General features: G+C 39.3%; 2 protein-coding genes across 2 annotated transcripts; both read left to right on the forward strand.

The window, feature by feature from the left end:
* The first annotated feature begins 1,213 nt into the window (after positions 1-1,213).
* Positions 1,214-8,026, forward strand: LOC5511626. The gene is made up of 8 exons (XM_001631997.3): positions 1,214-1,346; positions 2,566-3,473; positions 4,105-4,370; positions 4,896-5,046; positions 5,481-5,577; positions 5,655-5,964; positions 6,807-7,115; positions 7,579-8,026. Exons 2-8 carry the CDS (start codon positions 2,569-2,571, stop codon positions 7,917-7,919), a joined length of 2,379 nt encoding a protein of 792 aa, XP_001632047.2. The 5' UTR covers positions 1,214-1,346; positions 2,566-2,568; the 3' UTR covers positions 7,920-8,026.
* A 1,314-nt stretch (positions 8,027-9,340) lies between these two features.
* LOC5511614 (retinoic acid receptor RXR-alpha-B) lies at positions 9,341-19,060 on the forward strand. The gene is made up of 7 exons (XM_032381044.2): positions 9,341-9,492; positions 11,055-11,257; positions 12,364-12,493; positions 13,793-13,979; positions 14,400-14,716; positions 15,253-15,556; positions 16,109-19,060. The coding sequence occupies exons 2-7, from the start codon at positions 11,082-11,084 to the stop codon at positions 16,342-16,344; spliced, it is 1,350 nt and encodes a 449-aa protein (XP_032236935.1). The 5' UTR covers positions 9,341-9,492; positions 11,055-11,081; the 3' UTR covers positions 16,345-19,060.
* Positions 19,061-20,399: the final 1,339 nt, after the last annotated feature.

Raw genomic sequence — 20,399 nt, forward strand, 5'->3', positions numbered from 1 at the left:
GTTATTTGGGAAGAACCTTTAATAAGAAATTACCGACTTTTTTATGACCATGGGAGGGCACAAAACATTATCCCTGATATACAGTACTGGCTTGAACTGTGTACCCCCCTTCCCCCACAAATCCTGGCTATGCGGCTTTGTTCTCCAAAGTGTGATATGATAAGTTTGAGAAATCTGTTTTCCTTTAACTATTTTTTTTACTTTATTCCCTTCTCTTGATAACTCCAGATTTATGTTTTCTTCGATAACTCAAGCACAATGTTATCTACTCTCTGGTTTTGTCCTTTAAAATCTAAAGAAGTACAGTCGAAGCTCTCTGAGCGACCGCTCTCGTAAGCGACCAGCCCCGATAACGACCTTGATCACGAATCACCGATTGAATTGTCACACAAACTCTGTAATTCTAAGCTCTCGTTAGCGACCAACTTATCGGTGCGACCAGCTCCGTTAACGACTACAATTTCAAAACACCAACTGAGATTTTCTTTTATTTTTAAGCTCTCGTAAGCGACCACAATGATTTTTTGCTTTACAACATCAGTCAACACCTGATAAACATCATATCCAATGCATGCTGAAATCACATATGAAGCGGAGATGTTGTGATTTTTCACAAAAGCTGTATTTCCAATAGGCAACCATAAAAGAATTACATAATTTCAATTTTATAACTTCAATTTCAACCATGGGATTGACATTTCTTTGTCTCCAGAAAATTGCCAGCTTCACGATTTATTCTTTTTCCAGTTACAATAGCCATCCACTTGTTTGTAGCTCGTTTTAGAAATCGGCTAACAAAAGACGCCATGCGATCGTTGTAACGCAGAAGATATTCTCATGACGAAAAGCTTAAGTCGTCTATATAAACGAGCATAACGAGCTACTTTGCGTAGAATTAATTGCTATTAAATAAACAACTCACTCTCATGATAAGTCAAATACCTAGTTTTAAAATCAAGCAATAAACCAAAATATTACAGCGTTGTTATTATCACGATAACTTTTAGATTCCATTTTAATTAAGCTCCCGTAAGCGACCAACACCTATTGTTCAAGTTTTTGGCGCCAAGTGGTCGCTTATGAGAGCAAGCTCTCGTAAAAGACCAGCTCCGTTAACGACCACAATTCTCAGTTCCCAAGGTGGTCGCTTACGAGAGCTTCAACTGTATATACTTTTTTTTTGCTAATGATAACAAACTTGGGCTGCCTGTGTGTTCATCAAGCTCCCCGCCCCCTCCACAGAGAGTAGTCGACTCAGCTGAAACTACAAATCATGGGCAAATGAGTCAATCTATCTTTTCTTTGTGAGGCGGCGAAACGATCCTCAAATAGCTGGATTGTTAGAGGTAAGCGTAATAAGTACTTTGTTTGATTACAGCTTTCAGTTTGAATTCTTTAGAGAGTTTTTTCGTTGCTTTGAAAAGGACAACGTATTGTAGTTTAACTTTGTGATGATTCAAAATGGCCACCAAGTTAATTCGACCTTGCGTACACTTTTAATTACTCTTATGAACCAAGAAGCAGACTATTTTTTTCGTAAAAACTAGGGTCTAAGATTGAATAACATCATCAATATGTTGATTCAACACCTTTATATTCAGTATCTAACACATGCGACAACAATATTAATGTCGTGAATTTAGTTAAGTACTTATTTTATATTACAAGCTTCTTTTTACCTCAAAGTATTGAGGTTATTTTGTTGTTGTTGGTAATATAGACTTATAATCACATCTCATGTATAACTCTTCTAAAATTAAATCAATCAAACAATTTCCTGATCGAAGTGCGCGTAAGAATAGGAAATGGTCGACGTCTTAGTGGTATCAATGTCTGAATGGGTTTTGTAATCAAAATAGCAAAATTTCTATAAGTATCCACTTCAGAGTCACATAGCGATAAGTATTATGATTTTGAAGGATTAAATTGGTGAAGAGTTTTGGAAAGGTAAAACATTCAGTCAAATTAATCTAAGAATACCATGTAATTGCCATCCTTGTTTTTAAAATATTTTTATGTTTTCCATATTATTGATGTGATCAAGATGATAAAGAGTTATTGTATAATCTACGGACTCCAGACAAATTTGAAATATTGATCTAAATGTATCCAGGTTATCATCTCTTATTATCATATAAACAGAATCCTTTTTTATCAAAAAGACAGTAGTAAAGTATTCTCAATTTATTATATTACATTTTGCTTTGTTTATTACGTTTTTTAAAATTTAATTGTGTAATGACTCCAGATGTCTTTTCACACACCTCATCACATTATGATATCTATTTCTGAACCACACTATTCATATTAGCTTAGGTGCTTGTCTGTGTCAACCTAAATCAGGTATTTCATTTTCAGTTCATATTTCATACTCCTTTATAACGGGTATAATAAGAAATAGGTTGCATTTCTAGTCTCAGAAGAAATTGGAACCAACATTTTTTTAGGTAAAGCTTTTCTTTGTTTTTACATAAACCTACTGCTTTATGCTATTTGTGTTATTATCTGCTTTATCTTATTCCTAATATGATTTCTTGATTGTTATCATAATTTCTTGTGCTACAGACAATGGCTCTCACTAATATCTACAAGGCACAAACAAACAAGTTTTCACATCTTGGCAGTGATGATGAAGACGATGATGCTGACGATGATGAATTTTACGATGATGAAATTGAAATCTTTAATAAAAATTCTGGACTCCATTCTTCTATGAGATCGGGTATTGAGAAAAAGCCATTAATGCAGAGCACAAGAGCAAAAGTGAAGCACAGACAGACTAACACTTGGTGTACTACAAAATGTTGTTTTGCTAGTATGATTTGGGCTGTATTAGTGATTATTATTATAGGACTTGTAATGATGGCTGTAAAAATGGTCCAGACTCAAGTTGCTGATGAGAAACTTGAAAATTCTAAAAAGGTATTACCAAGTAGTTCTGCCATTTATAATGATGATCCAAACATTGAAGGCTGTACCCAGTTAAAATCCCAAAAAATCTGGCACACAAGTCTACCCAAATTAATGACAGAGACAGCTGTCCGACTTAATGATGTAAACAATGACGGAGTCTCGGACATAATTGTGGGTTTTTCCACTGGAGTAGATTCCTATAAGCCCCCTAAGCTGGCATGTGATTTGTACTTTGATGGGAACTACCCTTGCTATGGTGGCGCACTAGCCCTTGATGGTGTGACAGGTAAAGAGATCTGGCGACATTATGCAATGCATGAGGTTTATGCTGTAAATTGTAATGGTGATCTGGACCAAGATGGAACCTGGGATTGTCTCCTTGGCGGCCGAGGAGGGGTCTTCCAGGCCGTCAGTGGTAGGACTGGGAAACTTCTCTGGAATTTTGGTGACCAGCCTGCAAGGGACACAAACATGAACATGTATACGGCTCAGTTTATACGAGATTTAGATGGTGATGGTGTCATGGAGGTTCTTGTAGCACATGGTGGTGATCCACTTGCGTGAGTATTAGTGATGTCATTATGAGTAAACAAATACAAGCAATTTTATAGTCCCTGTTACGCAGTTACTAACACTTTTAAAACCCTAATACATATTAGTCCATGTTAGTTCTGTGACAACCACACTGGTATCCCACATCTGCTTAACAAGTCAAATTCAGGGCTGAAAAAAAAAGATACTCCCCATGGCTTGACAAGTAGAACCCATTAGAATAGAATAAAACCAACAGGCCCCATACCCTGACAGGCTAGTACACAAAGTTCCTTGTGATACCACTGATGATTTATGTACAGTGGAAGAAATAACTCAATCTCAGAAAACTAGACTTTCTCACTAACTTGAGCAAACTAGTATCCTACAGTAGACCCTGGTAAACTAAACAGGTTCCACCTATTGAGGTATCTATCTTGACCCTTTCCTTCCAAACTGTTAGCAGCTTCCTCTAGACAGAGACCCCCAAATTCATAGCCAAAAACGGATAGAATTGTTTGTCCCAAAAATATCTTACCTCATTTAGTGGTATATTATATGAAGTAGGCCTTACTTTCATAAGAAAATGTTATTATTTTTGCATAATATTTTAACCTGATAAAATAATGTTGAAATTCTTTTTTGTTTATGACATTGCAGGGAAGCAAACAGTCCAGAAAGACTAAAGGGAAGACTGATCATATTCTCTGGTAGAACTGGGGTTGTTTTGCGATGGGTGGTGGTTCCTGATGAAAGGGAGACCTACTTTTCTCCGAACTTGTACACTAAACAAGATGGTACAGAAATGGTGCTTTTTGGGACGGGAGGCGAGACACACCCAGGGGGGCTATGGGTCATTCCTTTGATGAATCTGTACAAAGGCAAGATCCAGTCTGCTCAGCAGATTCATGAGGATAAATACAAAGGTTTGTTTGACTGATTATGCAGGCCCATAGCCAGGGGGGGCTCGGAAGAACCTCTCTGTTCGACTGGAAGGTCTGCTCTAATGAAGAAAAATTGAGCACCAATGCAAGCTTGGGCTAGCTTCCTATGAGAGAATGGTCCGCTAAATGATCCTGTTAAAAATCCTGGCTACGAGCCTCTTATGGTTATCACGATATTTGACTCCTGAATCACAATGCAACTACTATTGTGATAAATAAATCTGATTTAGCTCTGTGTTTGTCTTACAGTAATTACTGTATTACAAATCTCTAATGAAAACAAAGTATGTTTCTGCACTTCAGTGATGCTTTTTACCATTTATAGTTTCTCAAACTTTATAAATTACTTTCTACACTAGGCAATGATACAGGAACTTTGCTAGTGGGAAGGGGGGGTGAGAAAGTCTCATATTATCTCAATTTAAAGTCTACAGTTTGGACACTGTGTGTGAAAAGTTAATTTGTGACATTTGCATGCGTGAGAAGTCTTCATGTTATGTTGTTTAGGTGTGATGACCCCTCCTGTGCTAGTTGATCTCACAAAAGATGGAGTTGTGGACATTGTTATGGCCATGTACAACTCAACAATTATTGCATTTGATGGAGAGACTTACGCTCAGCTCTGGAACTATTCATTTCCCAAGAGTGAATCCTACACGTAAGTTATTTTAGCTTTTGAGCTATTCATTTCCCAAGAGTGAGTCATACCTGCAAGTAATTTTAGCTTTTGAGCTATTCATTTCTCAAGGGTGAATCATATATGCAAGTTATTTCAACTTTTGAGCTATTCATTTTCCAAGAACAAACCCTATGTGTTACATATGTTTTAAGCCCTGAATCAAGGGAGATCAAACTGATAAATGGTGGTGGTTATCCACCCCATTCTTTTAAACTTCAATGAATTATCACAAACAATTTCTTGATGTGCCGAGAAACTGCTGTCATCTATTTGTGTTCTAGTCACCCACTAGCTTGAAGTTATTATTTTTATTTTTTATGCAGAAACCAGCCTCATCTGTGAGCAGGTTTCGCCAACCCTGGACTATAAACATGCAGATAATGGTATAGTTTAATTGCAAATCTCCATTTCAGGACCCCGGCTGCTGGGCTGTATAATGATGATGATGTACCAGACATTCTAGTGCGCTATAACTATGGCGATGGGTTTCCTGTTTATTTCTATTCACAGGTATACAAATTGAACGATCTTAACAAGCCGAGTTGTGTCTTTATGCATGCTAAGCTATTCTTTTTTCTGTCTATCAGATGACCATTCTTGATGGGAAAACGGGCAAGCCACTCATTGTACCATTCAAGAAAACCTCTGTTGTCGCCAATAGCTCTCCATTGACTGCAAGTATGGAGGGGAAAGGCAACGACCTCTTCATATACTGGATGGCGGATTGCCTTGGTCACGAAGGGGAGGGGGGAGAGTTCCAATTTGTCGAGGGTACAAATGTGCATGAGCAGAGTCGAGCTGATACCTGCCATCTGAGGTACTACACCAAGTCATTCAGTAAAGTGAACGTGATGAACGCCAAGACAGGATTCCCGGGTGCTAATATCTACTATTCAGGTAAGGGATGGGAAATCTTAGCTCAGGGATCTTGAAGCCATTCTATTGAACTTATAAAAGGAGCTGGGTGGAGGGTGTAGAGAATCAATGTTCCAATTAATCCTCTCCTGTAATTTGCCCTAATTTATCTGTCGCAAATTATTAACTTAACTGTGTTACGAACCAGTCACGCAACCATTTTACGCTTCCACGCGATACAAACACACACGGATTATCTGTTTTCATCTGTTAATTCAAGGGAATAACTAACCATTTCATTCAAGTATCATATTTCAATTGTAGATGGTTATCCTGGAGTTTTTATCTCACGAATAGGTCATTAAGATTGTCCTTAATCTGTTAACTAAAAAAAGTATTTACTATAAAATGTATAATGTATACACCTATTTCAATAAAGGTTGTCAGTGCGAACGGCGAATGGTAAGTGCCAAATGGCAGTTCTACGTCCGAAAGGTGTTTATGGGTAGTAATTATTTGTAAAAATAAAGGTGATAAATAAACACAAGCGATGTCAGAACCATATATTAATAACATTAAAGGAACAGTCGTATGTTTCATTTTTCTGAATTTGGAACAAATATTTTGGGATCCATGGGTCCTTTCGGTCGTAGAACTGCCATTTCACAATCGCCATTTGCCATTTGCACTGACAACGTTTTTTGAAATAGGTGTATAAATTAATATCATTCTATGTGGTAGAAACGTGTTATTTTATACTAATCTTTGTTAATGTTACTTTGCAATTCTCTGTATTTTTTTTAATCTGGGTTATTAATAATGATTAAGTTGTTTGATTTAATGTCTTCGATTTCGTTTGATTTGATGTTCTTTCCTTTGAACAGAGGACTACTGGGAACTTGAGCGCTCTTCCCAAAACGGCACAACCAGCTCAGCGAAATCGCGCGCCCGGGGACGCCACCGCCCGCACCCGATCATCAAACGTCACATCGGGGTACCAGATCACGGGGGATTCCAGCGCATTATCTCAACTGGCGCCATAGCCCCCTCTCTCAAGACCATCAGTAATAATGGCCCTTCTAGGTCCATCGATGTCGTGTTTGCCACCTATTGGCAGTACCCCGCGAAGGTGCGGGTCATTCTGCCCGAGGACCGCGCGTGCATTGAGAGATACAGGAAGCTCAGTAAACAAGGTAAGGTTTCAGGGAGGCTGGACGGTTCAACTTTGGCGCAGAAAGAGAGTAAAACTGGGAGACTAACGACCCGCATTTGCTATTTTACGCCTTAAAAAGTAAGAAAATTCCCGGGAAATAGGGGGGGGGGGGGTATGCGTTTTGCACTAAGAAGTCAAGTGATTTTTTGAGTGTCAAATTCAATCTGAAATAAATACAGAAATGGCTGTACCCCCACGCCTTAGAGCGATAAAATAACAAAATCCGTTAATTGTAATAAACCTTTTCTGACAGAAGCTTTCTGGCTGATTCGTATAAGTTGAATAAGTTGCTTTTTGTTGTTGTCATTTTGCCGCTAAAAAGTTTGCCACCCAAAATGACACGTGATTTCTTAGTGCAATTGTCTATTCCCTGTAATTCGAACCCTTGTTATATTTTAATACCTTGGAGTGCACTTCTAATTTAGACCTTTTTTCTTTGCTAGGTAAAATAAAAAACGTGCTAAGCACGGATGAAAACGAAAAGCAAGGTATTTACGATGCTGGTGACTCCGCCGTCAACTACTGTCTGGAGAAAAGCGAACAACGCAAGCAAAAGACAGACGGTGACAAGATTTACGTCAGCCAATCAGACTTCGATTGGTACAAAGTCCACTTTGGAGCCCTCACCATATATAGATTTCAGATTTCCTGCGACTGCGCCAATCTTGCACCCGGCAAGCATTGCAGTCGGTTTTTACCCATGAGTCACCAGTCGTGGGGAGGTTACATGGGCACGCTTTCAAATGGCTATTACATCCCTAGAGAGGGCTACTACAAGACATGATTAGGCAAAGATAAAGGGGATAGGGTGGTGGCGTTGATAATGAAGTGAAAGATATGTACAATGTAAAACGCAATCACGATATACATAATTATATTTTTTCAACTCTTGTTGGTGGTCTATAGCCTGTTAGGCTCTTATTTCGGGTATTCGGAAATGTTTTTTTTAACGCGCGAATCCAGCAAGCCAGCCGCTCCAGTACTCGTCTCCCAATGTTCGAAAGCAAGACATTTTCGAATGACCATTATAAAATAAGGGTTCGTCCACACTAACACGAATTCAAAAGTATCCGGATTCGTTTCGCTGAAAACGCATCACTTGATTTGCGTCCATACTATCGTTTTCGCAGCGTGTCCGCCTGGATCCAGCCGTCCACACTAACACGGATTCAAACGTTTGAAAACGCTGTAAGGTACGGGGTGACATCATTTTTATGATATGCGCATGCTCAAAGCAGCGCGCGCCTGCGATATGACGCCGTCGTTTTCATTTTGATACAGATTCATTTTGATTCAGGGGCCGTCCACACTAACACGGATTCGTTTGAATCCGTATACTTTTTGATACGTTTAGGCCTTCCGTTCACACTAACACGCGTGCTGGATCCAGCGAATCCGGATACTTTTGAAAACGCCATCGAAAGAGAATCAAAATGAATCCGTATACTTTGGTCCAAAGGGCAAAAGGCCTTTCCAAGGCATTTTCTCCTGTTTTTCAGATAATGTCTCATACATTTACTGTATTTTTGGCTGCTAGAAGGGGGGCCCTGGCCCCCTGGGCTACGCCCCTGTATATGCTAATGAGCTAATGACGCTTGCTATTTTATACCATATGATTTTCGAAATTTTCGTTTACAGTCTTTTTAGGATGGCGGAATCCACCCCCCCCCCCCCCCCCCCTTCCACACACACCCATACTTTCACGCTAGGTTCACGTACTGCGGGCTCACAGAAAAGAGCTGGAAAACGAGCCTAGCTTTTACGCCAACTCCGCCGTCCTTGCTTTCATAAGAATTTTGTACACGTGTGGTCCCGTTCATGCTGACTAATCAGCAGCTAAGCAAAATATGACTGGCACACCACGTGACTTAGCCAGACTAGGCCGCCAAGGTCAAGACCATGACAAGGCCTTAGCTTCACCACACATTGACAAAACCGCGAAGTTCTGGGTGTATTTCCTTGTCCTGTGTATTTCCTAGAAAAAAAAAAACAGTATGTTTTTTTGCGATTTGGCGGGCCATCTCTAGAGAGAGGTTTGCAAAAAGTTGATATATTGCGTGATATATTGCGTAGCAAAAAGATGGGCCATTTTCTCAAGTCTGACTAAAAAACGGCTGTTATGTTTTGCTATTAGCAGGGGGTCATACCAACGATACCCAACGCACCAACCGATGTCCTTTTTCGCACAGGTGGGCTCTAGTCACGTGACCGACTAGTCCCAGTCTTCCAATCTCCGCCCGGAACTCGTACCACCGAGAGCAGCGCAGAGGAGATGTTTACTTCGCCATAAAATACAAAGCGTCGCTGAAATTCGCCTAAAAGTGCACTCTAAACCTCGGAGAAGTGCTATATAAACAGTAAGTTATTTTTTTCTTGTTAGAGAACCGACATACGAGGAGTATTAAGCTGTTATCTTGGATTAATCGTAGCTATTGGCTCCCATGAATTTGGGTACGTGAAATTCTTTGATCAAACCTTCCACGAGCGCTCGCATCTTGCACTCGTGAATCTCGCCACTAAGCTCGCTTTTGGTACCCCATTTTCTGCACAGATCTCGTGCATTCGGCAGCCTCTTCCACTTTTTTTTCCGTTGACAGTAATTTATACAGCTGTCGTGTTGTATCTGGAGCGAGAATTGCGCGTGTTGCAAGTGCTGTGCTCGAAGCCGTATTTCGCTGCGAGAGTCCAACGCCAAACGTGTTGTTTACAATCTTATAGTCTCGCCATTTTGAGGAGATTTGTCTTGCGCTTTCGGTTTCTTTGCGCTGTTGCTAAATAAATATGCACATAGATGGTGAACTTTGACACATTTCGAAACCCACCGTCTATTCCGGTCTTTTCGTGCGATCTCATGCACGAATTTGCGCAAAAATATGAAAGGAAAACAATCACTGCGGCTTTCATTTCCTCTTGTTATTCCAACACCATCAAGTGTATTTTATCGAAATTGCAGTTTATCGAGAGTTATCGCCTTGTAGTGTGAAATTATACAAGTGAAACCAATTTTCCTGAGAACAATACACCCTATTTTAAAAAAACAAGTCGAGCCTTTTGTAGTGTCAACATCTAAAATGGCGTTGTTGTTGAAATTCACACTGCTCATCGGGGTTGTTTGCGAGATGGTGTCGCGCGATCCATTTGTTTACACTCTCTTATCTTGTAGTTACATTGTGGGCTGTAGAAAATAGAATAACTCCCACGAGAAGTGGGAGTACTTCAATAGTGTGTTTGTTTACCAATTATTTCAACGTAAAGCTTCAAGTTCGCTCGAAAACCTCACATAAGCAAACTTTTCCTAAATATTTTGCTATTAGATTATATTTTTTCTATTTATGTCGTTTGACTTGGATGAAGAAAAGCGAAAATCACTAATTGGATTACATTAAAACCGATTATGTACACACATTGCTACAAAATCTGGGAAGAAAACACAGATTAATGGATTACCAGATGGTAGTAGGGTTGACAGATTGATTTCCAATAATTTTCAAATTCCTAAACTTCTCGTCTTTTCTTGAGTAGCTAAAGAGCTACTTTTTTGTTTAATTCAACATAGAGGTCTACTATAAATCACTATATTAAAATTATTGCATAACATTATGATTTTAATGGGATTACCTTATTTAAAGCTACTTGTATTATTTGGGTTTGATGCTACATTTTTATAATCACCACAGATACAGACATCGACTTGCTTTGATGTAAAAATGTTTTTGAAACTGTTTTTCAAATTGTTTTGACTAGGGATTTAAGTAGTAAAGGCTTTATCTGGCTGGCATCTTGCTTGAAGGAATATGGCCAGACAAGAATTTTTAGTTTAAAAAAAAACAAGATTCTCAGTAACAAAATCAACTCACACAGGCATGATTTCGATCTTTATTACTATGTTTGACTAAAGATTTGTAAAATGTCTTTCAAGGGAGCCAAGATTAAGCGCAACGCAGCCATGGCCGAAATTTCGGATCCTCTCCGACCATCTATGCGGGATTATCGCTCGACATCCAGTAATAGTGACCAGCCGGAAGTTTTCCTGGACACTGAAGCAATGGATGTTGTAGACAATATCAAGATGGAGAGATCAGACAGTCTGGAGGAGCTTGAACCTTGCCAGTTTTCTAGAAGGTTAGTCTACAGGACAGATAGGAGGTTAGTCTTCAAGTCAGATAAGAAGTTAGTCTTCAGGTCAGATAGGGAGTTAGTCTACAGGTCAGAGAGGGAGTTAGTCTACAGGTCAGATAGGGAGTTAGTCTACAGGTCAGATAGGGAGTTAGTCTACAGGTCAGATAGGGAGTTAGTCTACAGGTCAGATAGGAAGTTAGTCTACAGGTCAGATAGGGAGTTAGTCTACAGGTCAGATAGGAAGTTAGTCTACAGGTCAGATAGGAAGTTAGTCTACAGGTCAGATAGGGAGTTAGTCTACAGGTCAGATAGGAAGTTAGTCTACAGGTCAGATAGGGAGTTAGTCTACAGGTCAGATAGGGAGTTAGTCTACAGGTCAGATAGGGAGTTAGTCTACAGGTCAGATAGGGAGTTAGTCTACAGGTCAGATAGGAAAGTATTCGTCACTGGCACATAGTCTACAGGTCAGATAGGAAAGTGTTCGTCACTGGCACAAAGTCAGCAGGTTAGATAGGAGGTTAGTCTACAGGTCAGATAGGAGGTTAGTCTATAGGTCAGATAGGAAAGTATTTGTCACTGGCACATAGTCTACAGGTCAGATAGAAAAGTATTCGTCACTGGCACATACCTACAGTACCTAGGGGGTGTGCACACACATTCCACTTGACTGCCAAAAAGTGAGGAATGCTTTGGGTGTTTTTGTGTCTCCTGACAAACCAATAAATGACTTTAAAACACAAAGTGTTTTAAACCACATTTTAAAACACATATTTAGATGATGTAAATTGTAGTAGTAGTTTCATGGGTATCAATTTTGAGTCATTTCGTTGAAGCCCTCTTTAGTTAACAGCTAGAACAGCCCCTGCACACACACCAAAAAGTGTCCCAGAGTAGATAAGTATAAAAGTCAAGTATATTTGTTTTGGATAAAATAGCAAATAAATATTAATTAAACTTATGTCTAGACCTTCTTATCCAACCCCTTTTGGAAATTATTCTGGATCCATTTATGGCTTTCACTGTGCATTGCGCTTAGGACATTCCTGCTGATAAATTTTTGTTCATATGCAAGTACTTCAAGTACTATAACAATTATTGTGTTTTTGCAGCTTGAATTTGAATTCACGGTCCAGTTCTGGTTCAATAACTCCAAAGATAGACCCAACCTCCCCCAAGTCCGAGGAACAAGAACCCAAGCCCCAAGGAGCTCCTCCAGCTTGTGTTGTATGCAACGATAAGGTGTGATGTTGTTATGTGTTGTATGCAACGATAAGGTGTGATGTTGTTATGTGTTGTATGCAACGATAAGGTGCGATGTTGTTATGTGTTGTATGCAACGATAAGGTGTGATGTTGTTATGTGTTGTATGCAACGATAAGGTGTGATGTTGTTATATGTTGTATGCAACGATAAGGTGTGATGTTGTCATATGTTGTATGCAACGATAAGGTGTGATGTTGTTATGTGTTGTATGCAACGATAAGGTGCGATGTTGTTATGTGTTGTATGCAACGATAAGGTGTGATGTTGTTATGTGTTGTATGCAACGATAAAGTGTGATGTTGTTATATGTTGTATGCAACGATAAAGTGTGATGTTGTTATATGTTGTATGCAACGATAAGGTGTGATGTTGTTATGTGTTGTATGCAACGATAAGGTGTGATGTTGTTATGTGTTGTATGCAACGATAAGGTGCGATGTTGTTATGTGTTGTATGCAACGATAAGGTGTGATGTTGTTATGTGTTGTATGCAACGATAAGGTGCGATGTTGTTATATGTTGCATGCAACGATAAGGTGTGATGTTTTCATATGTTATATCCAATGATAATGTGTGATGTTGTGATGTGTTGTATGCAACGATAAGGTGTGATGTTGTCATATGTTATATGCAGTGATAATGTGTGATGTTGTCGTATGTTATATGCAATGATAATGTGTGATGTTGTCATATGTTATATGCAGTGATAATGTGTGATGTTGTTATATGTTGCATGCAACAATAAGGTGTGATGTTTTCATATGTTATATCCAATGATAATGTGTGATGTTGTTATATGTTGTATGTAACGATAAGGTGTGATGTTTTTATATGTTATACGCAATGATAATGTGTGATGTTGTTATATGTTGCATGCAACGATAAGGTGTGATGTTTTCATATGTTATATGGAATGATAATGTGTGATGTTGTTATATGTTGTATGCAACGATAAGGTGTGATGTTTTCATATGTTATATGGAATGATAATGTGTGATGTTGTTGTATGTTGCATGCAATGATAAGGTGCGATGTTGTCATGTGTTACTCGCTTAGTAACTTTTTTGTTCAGGTGCCTACATAGGGGTATGTGCAGGGTACAACCCTCTCCCCTGGCCTGTAAAATGGGGATAATTTCTTATTGAATGATCATCTTTCTTTCTCCCATCCATTTCTCATGTGATACCTATGAATGTGCACTCCCCCCCCCCCTTCCCTTCCTCAGTAATTCTTGTGTACAGACCTGTAGTGAGATATTTGCTTTTGTGTTTGCAGGCAACAGGGTACCATTATGGTGTGTTCACATGTGAGGGATGCAAGGGGTTCTTCAAAAGAACCGTACAGAAACAACTTGAGTACACATGTCGTGGAAATCAAGACTGTGACATCAATCAGCACACACGTAACCGCTGCCAGTACTGTCGTTTCGAGAAATGTGTCAAAAGTGGAATGCTTAAGCAAGGTATGACAGCTAGCATCATAGCAAAAATCATATAATTGGCTCCAAGTACCTTTTGACTATATTCAACTGAAGTTCTTTGTATTATATAGATTGTAGAATAGATTCATAACATATTTTTTTTATTGATGCCTTCCACTATCTCTGATTTAATTAAAGAATTGTGATATTTAATTGGTTACAGCTGAGTGAATTTAAGCCTTGAAGGTTTTACACAATATTATATTTACCAGGTGTATCAATTTTTTAGTCAGTGTGCCCTGTGCATTTTATTTACAAGACAAATATTTTTATGGTGGACGTCAGTCTTGACTGTCAGGTTACTGAAAACCAGTCACAATTCAGAAATGAAAACCCAATGTGCATGTTTGACAAACAACGATTATATAGGCAATAAATCTCCACTGAGATTATTTTCTTCAGCTGTTCGTGATGATAGAACTCCTGGAGGTCGCCACAGACATGCTTCCCTTCAGGATCACAGACAGAAGAAACAAAAATTACAAGGCAAAGCTCCCAAAGAGCTTCCACAAAATGGCCTGTCATCTCCGGAGGGTCCGGATACTCCAGAGGGGGTGGTATCGAAAGAGGACGAGAATGAATTCCTGATTTATATACAGCAATTACGACATGATGTGGATGTTATCCCTGACAGCCCTGTCAAGCCGCCCGAAGGCTCCCCGGCGGCAGGCTTTAGTGTCGACAAGCTCATGCAATATGGCTACCAAGAACTATATCAGGTAATTATCCCATACCACCACCCTTTATCATGGGCATTTACAAATGTCTTGGGGAGAGGGGTGTTGACAAGCTCATGCAGTATGTGTACCTACCAAGAACTTTAATAGGTAGCCCCCATCCCTTTTAGCATGGGCAATCAATCATTCTATTTTTGTACTATTTTAAGGAGCTAATACATTTTATACACATAGTGGACTTAGCAGATTATAATAGGGGTGTAGACAAACCCATGCAGTATATGTACCAAGAACTTTACTGTCCCCTCTCTCAACGATCGAGTGAATGGAAGTGGATTGGACATTTCGGTACCTGGTGTGTTTTTTTTTTTACCCTTATAATTGTATTCCTCTCTTATTATTATGCTTGGATGAAGTAGAGAAGCAGGTCTTGCCTTTTTATCTGCACTTTCAGTTATTCTTTCTTACATTGTTTTAAAACAATGTAAGAAGTATGGAGTATGGAAGTATGAAGTATGGAAGTGCCTGTCAAATATAAAATCCCTATATCATTTTCCTTTGCCTTTGTTGTTTTCCAGGTAATTCAGTGGGGTAAAAACGTCCCAGGCTTCCGTGAGCTGAAACTAGAGGATCAAATAACACTCCTGAAGACCTCTTTCATGGACCTGAATGTTTTTCGCCTGGCCTATCGCTCTATCTGTTGTGACCCGGATTCCCTAATGTTCGCCAAGGGCATTATACTGAACAAGCCTCAGTGTCTGGAGATGGGATGGAGTATGGATCTAACGGAGACCACGCTTGAGTTCTGCGCCAAGCTCAGAAATTTGAACATGGATGTGAATGAGTTTTCATGTCTAAGTGGTTTGGTGCTACTAAGTCCTGGTAAGTTTCAATACAACATTGTTTTAGCTATGTTTAGCTAGATGATAAATCACCAAGTGAATGGCTTCTAACAGTATATCAACAAAAAAGCGGGTTTAACAAAATGTTATAGGCACTGAATATGTATAGTTGGACCCCTGTGTCTTTTTATACAATGGACATAGGTATTCTAAATTAATTCTTCTTCAAACACTGTGAAATTCAACTTATCTAAAATAATACAGACCCAAATCTATTATTCCATAAGCAAAAAATAATACAGAGATAGACCATATTAAATTTAAAAAAGGTTTATCAATTGAAAGCGACTTCCAGAGAAGTTGCCATAATCATCCCAATTGAAAGTTTAACCACCCTTGGTCTACATCATCCATCCAGACCCTTTAGGCATGGCCACAAACAAGAGGGCCAATCTTCAAAATTCTGTAGAAAATTCAATTTGCCATCAAATTCAAAACTTTTTCAAATTTGGAAAGCTCCTCTATTTCTCTAATTTTTAGATTATATTGAATAAAAGGCTATATTCACATTAATTTTCATTTCATCCCACAGATGCACCAGGTGTGGTCGACAAAGACAAAGTGACAGAGCTCCAGACAAACGTGACATCGTGCTTGCGTGACTATGAGATGTACCGTTACCCAAGCAAAAGCAACCGTCTTGGTAAACTCCTCCTATGCCTCCCGTCACTGCGTGCATACAGTGAGAAGGCCTTGGAAAACTATGTCACACTTGAATTCTTTGGCAAACTTGACATGCCACCTCTTGTAGCAGAGCTATTGGAGTAATGCAAGTCATGTGACAGGTTGATTGGTGCAAAGCCTAATTCTAGACATTGTGTCACGCAAGCTTTTCGTTTTTGAATGCTGCTGCGTGACCTGTGGTTCTGTGACACTCTTCCACTAGCCTATGTCACGCAAGCTTTGCTGCTTTTTGCGCAGTGGGGAATTACTTGCTGTGAATCAGTATCAATCACGTGTGGTTATTAGACATTGCTCCTTGCATTGCTTTGCATGTTTTGCTCTTTGGGCACCAGTGCAAGTCATGCTCCTCTAGGATAAATCTGGATGCTAGGCGACACAGCACGGAGTTCAGGTTAATATTTGTCCTGCAAAAATAAGTGTACCAAGAAGTTGCGCGTATTACAATGGACTATGCACTTTACTTCTGTGATATTGAAAGCATGGAGAAGCCCAACAGGGATGCAGAACATTGTGAAATCACCATGTGATTAGCATGCTATTCCCAAAATAATAGCAAGACAAATCAATAAAAGGTCATGCAGTCATTGATCAAGAGGTTGCCCATAAGTTGTGCATGTGATGAGCACGTGGTCAGCAGAGTTTACATAAGACAAGCACATGGTCAGCAGGACCCATGAGATGAGCATGTCATGTACATGTGACGTGCATGTGATCAACTCCTTGTGCATGTGATCCGCAAAGGATAGACAGATTGTACATGTGATGTGCATGTGATGAGCTTTATAGCGAAAAGAGGTTTGAGGTACATCTTATATTAGGATGTTGTTGTTGTAGTTGTAGCAAGTTGATGCTTTCTGATTTTGTTTCTGAGGAAAAATGCAAATTCATAGAAACTTTATGACCAACATTATTTTATAAAGCTAAGCTAAGTTACCATTTTCAAGACAACTGGGGACTCATTTGAAAGCTTAAGGATTGTTGGATCTTGGCTATGTTCCATTCAGTTAAACGATCACGCAACCCATTTAACGTAAGCTCTACAGCCCAAACATTTGTTTTCTAACTCATATTTTGTAGAGAAATCCCATGGTGGTTTACTTGGAGTTCTTTTTCTCTCTTTTTTATAGCAGCCCCAACTGCCAGTAGTCAGTTAGTACTTCATGTAGCAATCAATATGGTTAGGGTCAGTGATTAGGATAAAATATTGAAGGCTACATGAATTACCAGCTCAATAATCTCCTACACAGCCACTGACCTCTGTCAGGCAAAACCCAAACCCAGGCAAAACCCATTCTGGTGACTGCGTAGGAAGATCTTAGGAAACTACATACTACCTTCCTTTACAGATATTCACACCTTGCATACCCAATAGCATTTTGTTATGCAAGCACAGTAAAACACACCTACACATACCTGTCAACACTCTCGCATTAGGCAGGAGTCTCAAGATTTTGGACATCTTCTCCCACGTGGAGCACCAAATCTCCTGGGTTTTTTGCCTATTTTCTATTAAAATAATTAAAACAATAATTTCCTTATGAAGCACAATTTACCTAACACCCACCCCTCCCCAAAACTAATAGGTTGACAGGTATGCCTACAAATTCATAATATATACATAACTCAATTTCATTTTCCGTGTGTTATTCGGGCCTTGACCACATTTATTAAATATGCAGCTAAGGAGTGGGGAAGGGGAAAAGCAGGTTAGAAAATCTCCCCTGTCCCCCTCCCCCTGGACAAAAATCTTGGCCTGTCCCTAAGTAGCTAACCACATATTTTATAATCCTCATGTATATAGCAAATATATTCATATACACCACTTTGGAATTTAATTCCTAAAATATAAATTGACTCAAAGAGGCAGTAGGAGAATGCAAAAGAACTGTGATGTTGTAAAAAACACATCAGTCTATTACATAGGAAGTGACGAGTTACAGTGAACCCACTTTTACCCCATTAGAAAGAGTGCTATATGCACTATTGTAACCCTTAACAGTTTTAAGAACTAAGCCAATCAAAACGTGAGCTGTTTGATTGGCATAGACATTGATGTTTTGTGGGTCATGCTATTCAAACTTGCATCCTAATTGGCAAACCTGTTAACTTAAGGGTAGAAATGCTAGAAAATAACTGGCGTATACAAGGGAGATCTAGTAACTATCATATAGCGTGGGTATATTCTTCATGGCTAAATGCCATATAGACGACAACCCCATATAACATATAAACAATGACTTACCTTAATCAACCCTAGGGTTAGCGTTAAGGTTGCCATGTATATGGGGTCATTGTCCATATAGCATTCAGCCAAAAAGCACATTCCCTATTGTATTATATACATAGCCTGTAAGCTCAGCCACAGGGTTCCCGAGTACTAAACCACAGGGTTCCCGAGTACTGAACCACAGGGATCCCGAGTACTAAACCACGGTTACCGAGCGCTCAGCCACGGGGTTACTTTTTTTATTAAGAAATTTAAAATAATTATATGAAATCAAATTCTCATCGATGGTTTAACGAAATCAATTGTACATATTGGCAAAGAAAGTATACATAAAAATAAAAATTGGATACTTTCTTTGACGTATGATTTTTAGAATAGTAAACCGAAATTGGCGGTGACACCTGTTAGCATAAGAGGCAGCTCGGGCTACCCAATAACCGCTGACTTTGTTTGTTGACTGTTTGGCCTGTTAGGCCTGGCTCGAGCGTAAACGGGACGGCCCGAGTTTAAGATGTTGTTAGCTATGATATCAAATATCATGAAATAACCAATAAATATATGAAAATACCACAAGGCTAACTCTGTAGTTTATTATTCGCCTGGCCATTTGATACCAAACCACTATATTTCCATATGATAACAAATCACTATATTTCCATATGATACATATGATTCATATCACTAATCTGCAAGTGATTCTCAAAACAAAGCGCGCTTATTTCGTATAAAGGAATCTGCAACTACTATGCTTTTTCCATATGATACTTATGTCTGTGCACCCCCCCCCCCCTCCCCTCCCTGGGTACGCACCAGCACTTACTGAAAAGCCAGCTCAGGGCTCGGTTTTTCATAACGTAACGTATCGTAACGTAACGTAACGTATAATGATTCCGGATATCACAAAACATCCAATAATTGTTTATATAACCAAGGAGAACATTGTTTTTTTTTCCGTGGAGGATCTTTTGAGATCCTTCATCTTTAAAAGATGGCCAAGAAAAAGATAATACAAAAAAGACGAGAGAAAACGTACTGCAAATATTTTTGGGTTTGAGAGGAGAAATACGGCACTTTGTAGAGACTCAACACGGAGCTGCAAACTGCAAGTTTTTACTGAGCAAGACAGAAACTTACATTGAAATGAATCTGTCTTGTTGGAGTGACGCACGAAACTGAAACTCCTGCCAAAACATCCGCTCGACCAATCGGAGGCCGTAGGGGCATACCAACAACCGTACAGGGCCGGGTTCCCAAGACAGAGAGACACGACGGTGCATCCCACAGGAACCCCATCGCGACAACGGGAACTTTATCGCATAGTTTACCACTTTCTGTGGTATTCCATTTACGCGGCGAGAAGCCCCGCACAGGTGCTCCGCTATTAGACTTTGAAGAAAGCCTCGACTTGATGTGTTTGTCTCTTAACCACTGGGACGTACATCATTCCTTAACTATTCTCCCACAACCCATAACAGCCATAACTGAATTACCCGAAGAGAAAAACCAATTACAGAAATACAGCGATTGCCATGAACTTCCCACGCAAACAAAACCTCATCAAATTCTACTATCGCCATCTTTCAGTACCGCCGCATTAAGTTCCACATAGTTTTCTTTTTCATTTTCTTGTTCTACGGATTAGTTCTTTGTTATTTCTTTTTCTCTTTTCGGCAAACGCTTTTCGGGCATACCGGCTTATTGATGCTCGCGAGCCAACACGGTATTCAGCGGTACTGAACAAAGACAATTTAGCCCTTCATTCAAAATATTTTTATTAAAAATCTAAATATTATATGCGAGGCTACTTAGCTCTCTCATCCTCTTAAATAGACTCCTTTGAAAGCTATAATTATTTTTCTGGTTTTGATTGAGCCCAATAAGTAAATAATAACGAAAATATTATAAATCAATT

Source organism: Nematostella vectensis, chromosome 9 (assembly GCF_932526225.1).
Source record: "Nematostella vectensis chromosome 9, jaNemVect1.1, whole genome shotgun sequence".
NCBI classification, from domain to species: Eukaryota; Metazoa; Cnidaria; class Anthozoa; order Actiniaria; family Edwardsiidae; genus Nematostella; species Nematostella vectensis.

Coding starts and splice junctions, on each gene's coding strand:
- LOC5511626 (XM_001631997.3), top strand. CDS start 2,569: ATGGCTCTCACTAATATCTACAAGGCACAAACAAACAAGTTTTCACAT. Junction 5,578..5,654: donor CTGTTTATTTCTATTCACAG/GTATACAAATTG, acceptor TCTGTCTATCAG/ATGACCATTCTTGATGGGAA. Junction 7,116..7,578: donor CAGGAAGCTCAGTAAACAAG/GTAAGGTTTCAG, acceptor TTTCTTTGCTAG/GTAAAATAAAAAACGTGCTA.
- LOC5511614 (XM_032381044.2), top strand. CDS start 11,082: ATGGCCGAAATTTCGGATCCTCTCCGACCATCTATGCGGGATTATCGC. Junction 11,258..12,363: donor CCTTGCCAGTTTTCTAGAAG/GTTAGTCTACAG, acceptor GTGTTTTTGCAG/CTTGAATTTGAATTCACGGT. Junction 15,557..16,108: donor TTTGGTGCTACTAAGTCCTG/GTAAGTTTCAAT, acceptor TTCATCCCACAG/ATGCACCAGGTGTGGTCGAC.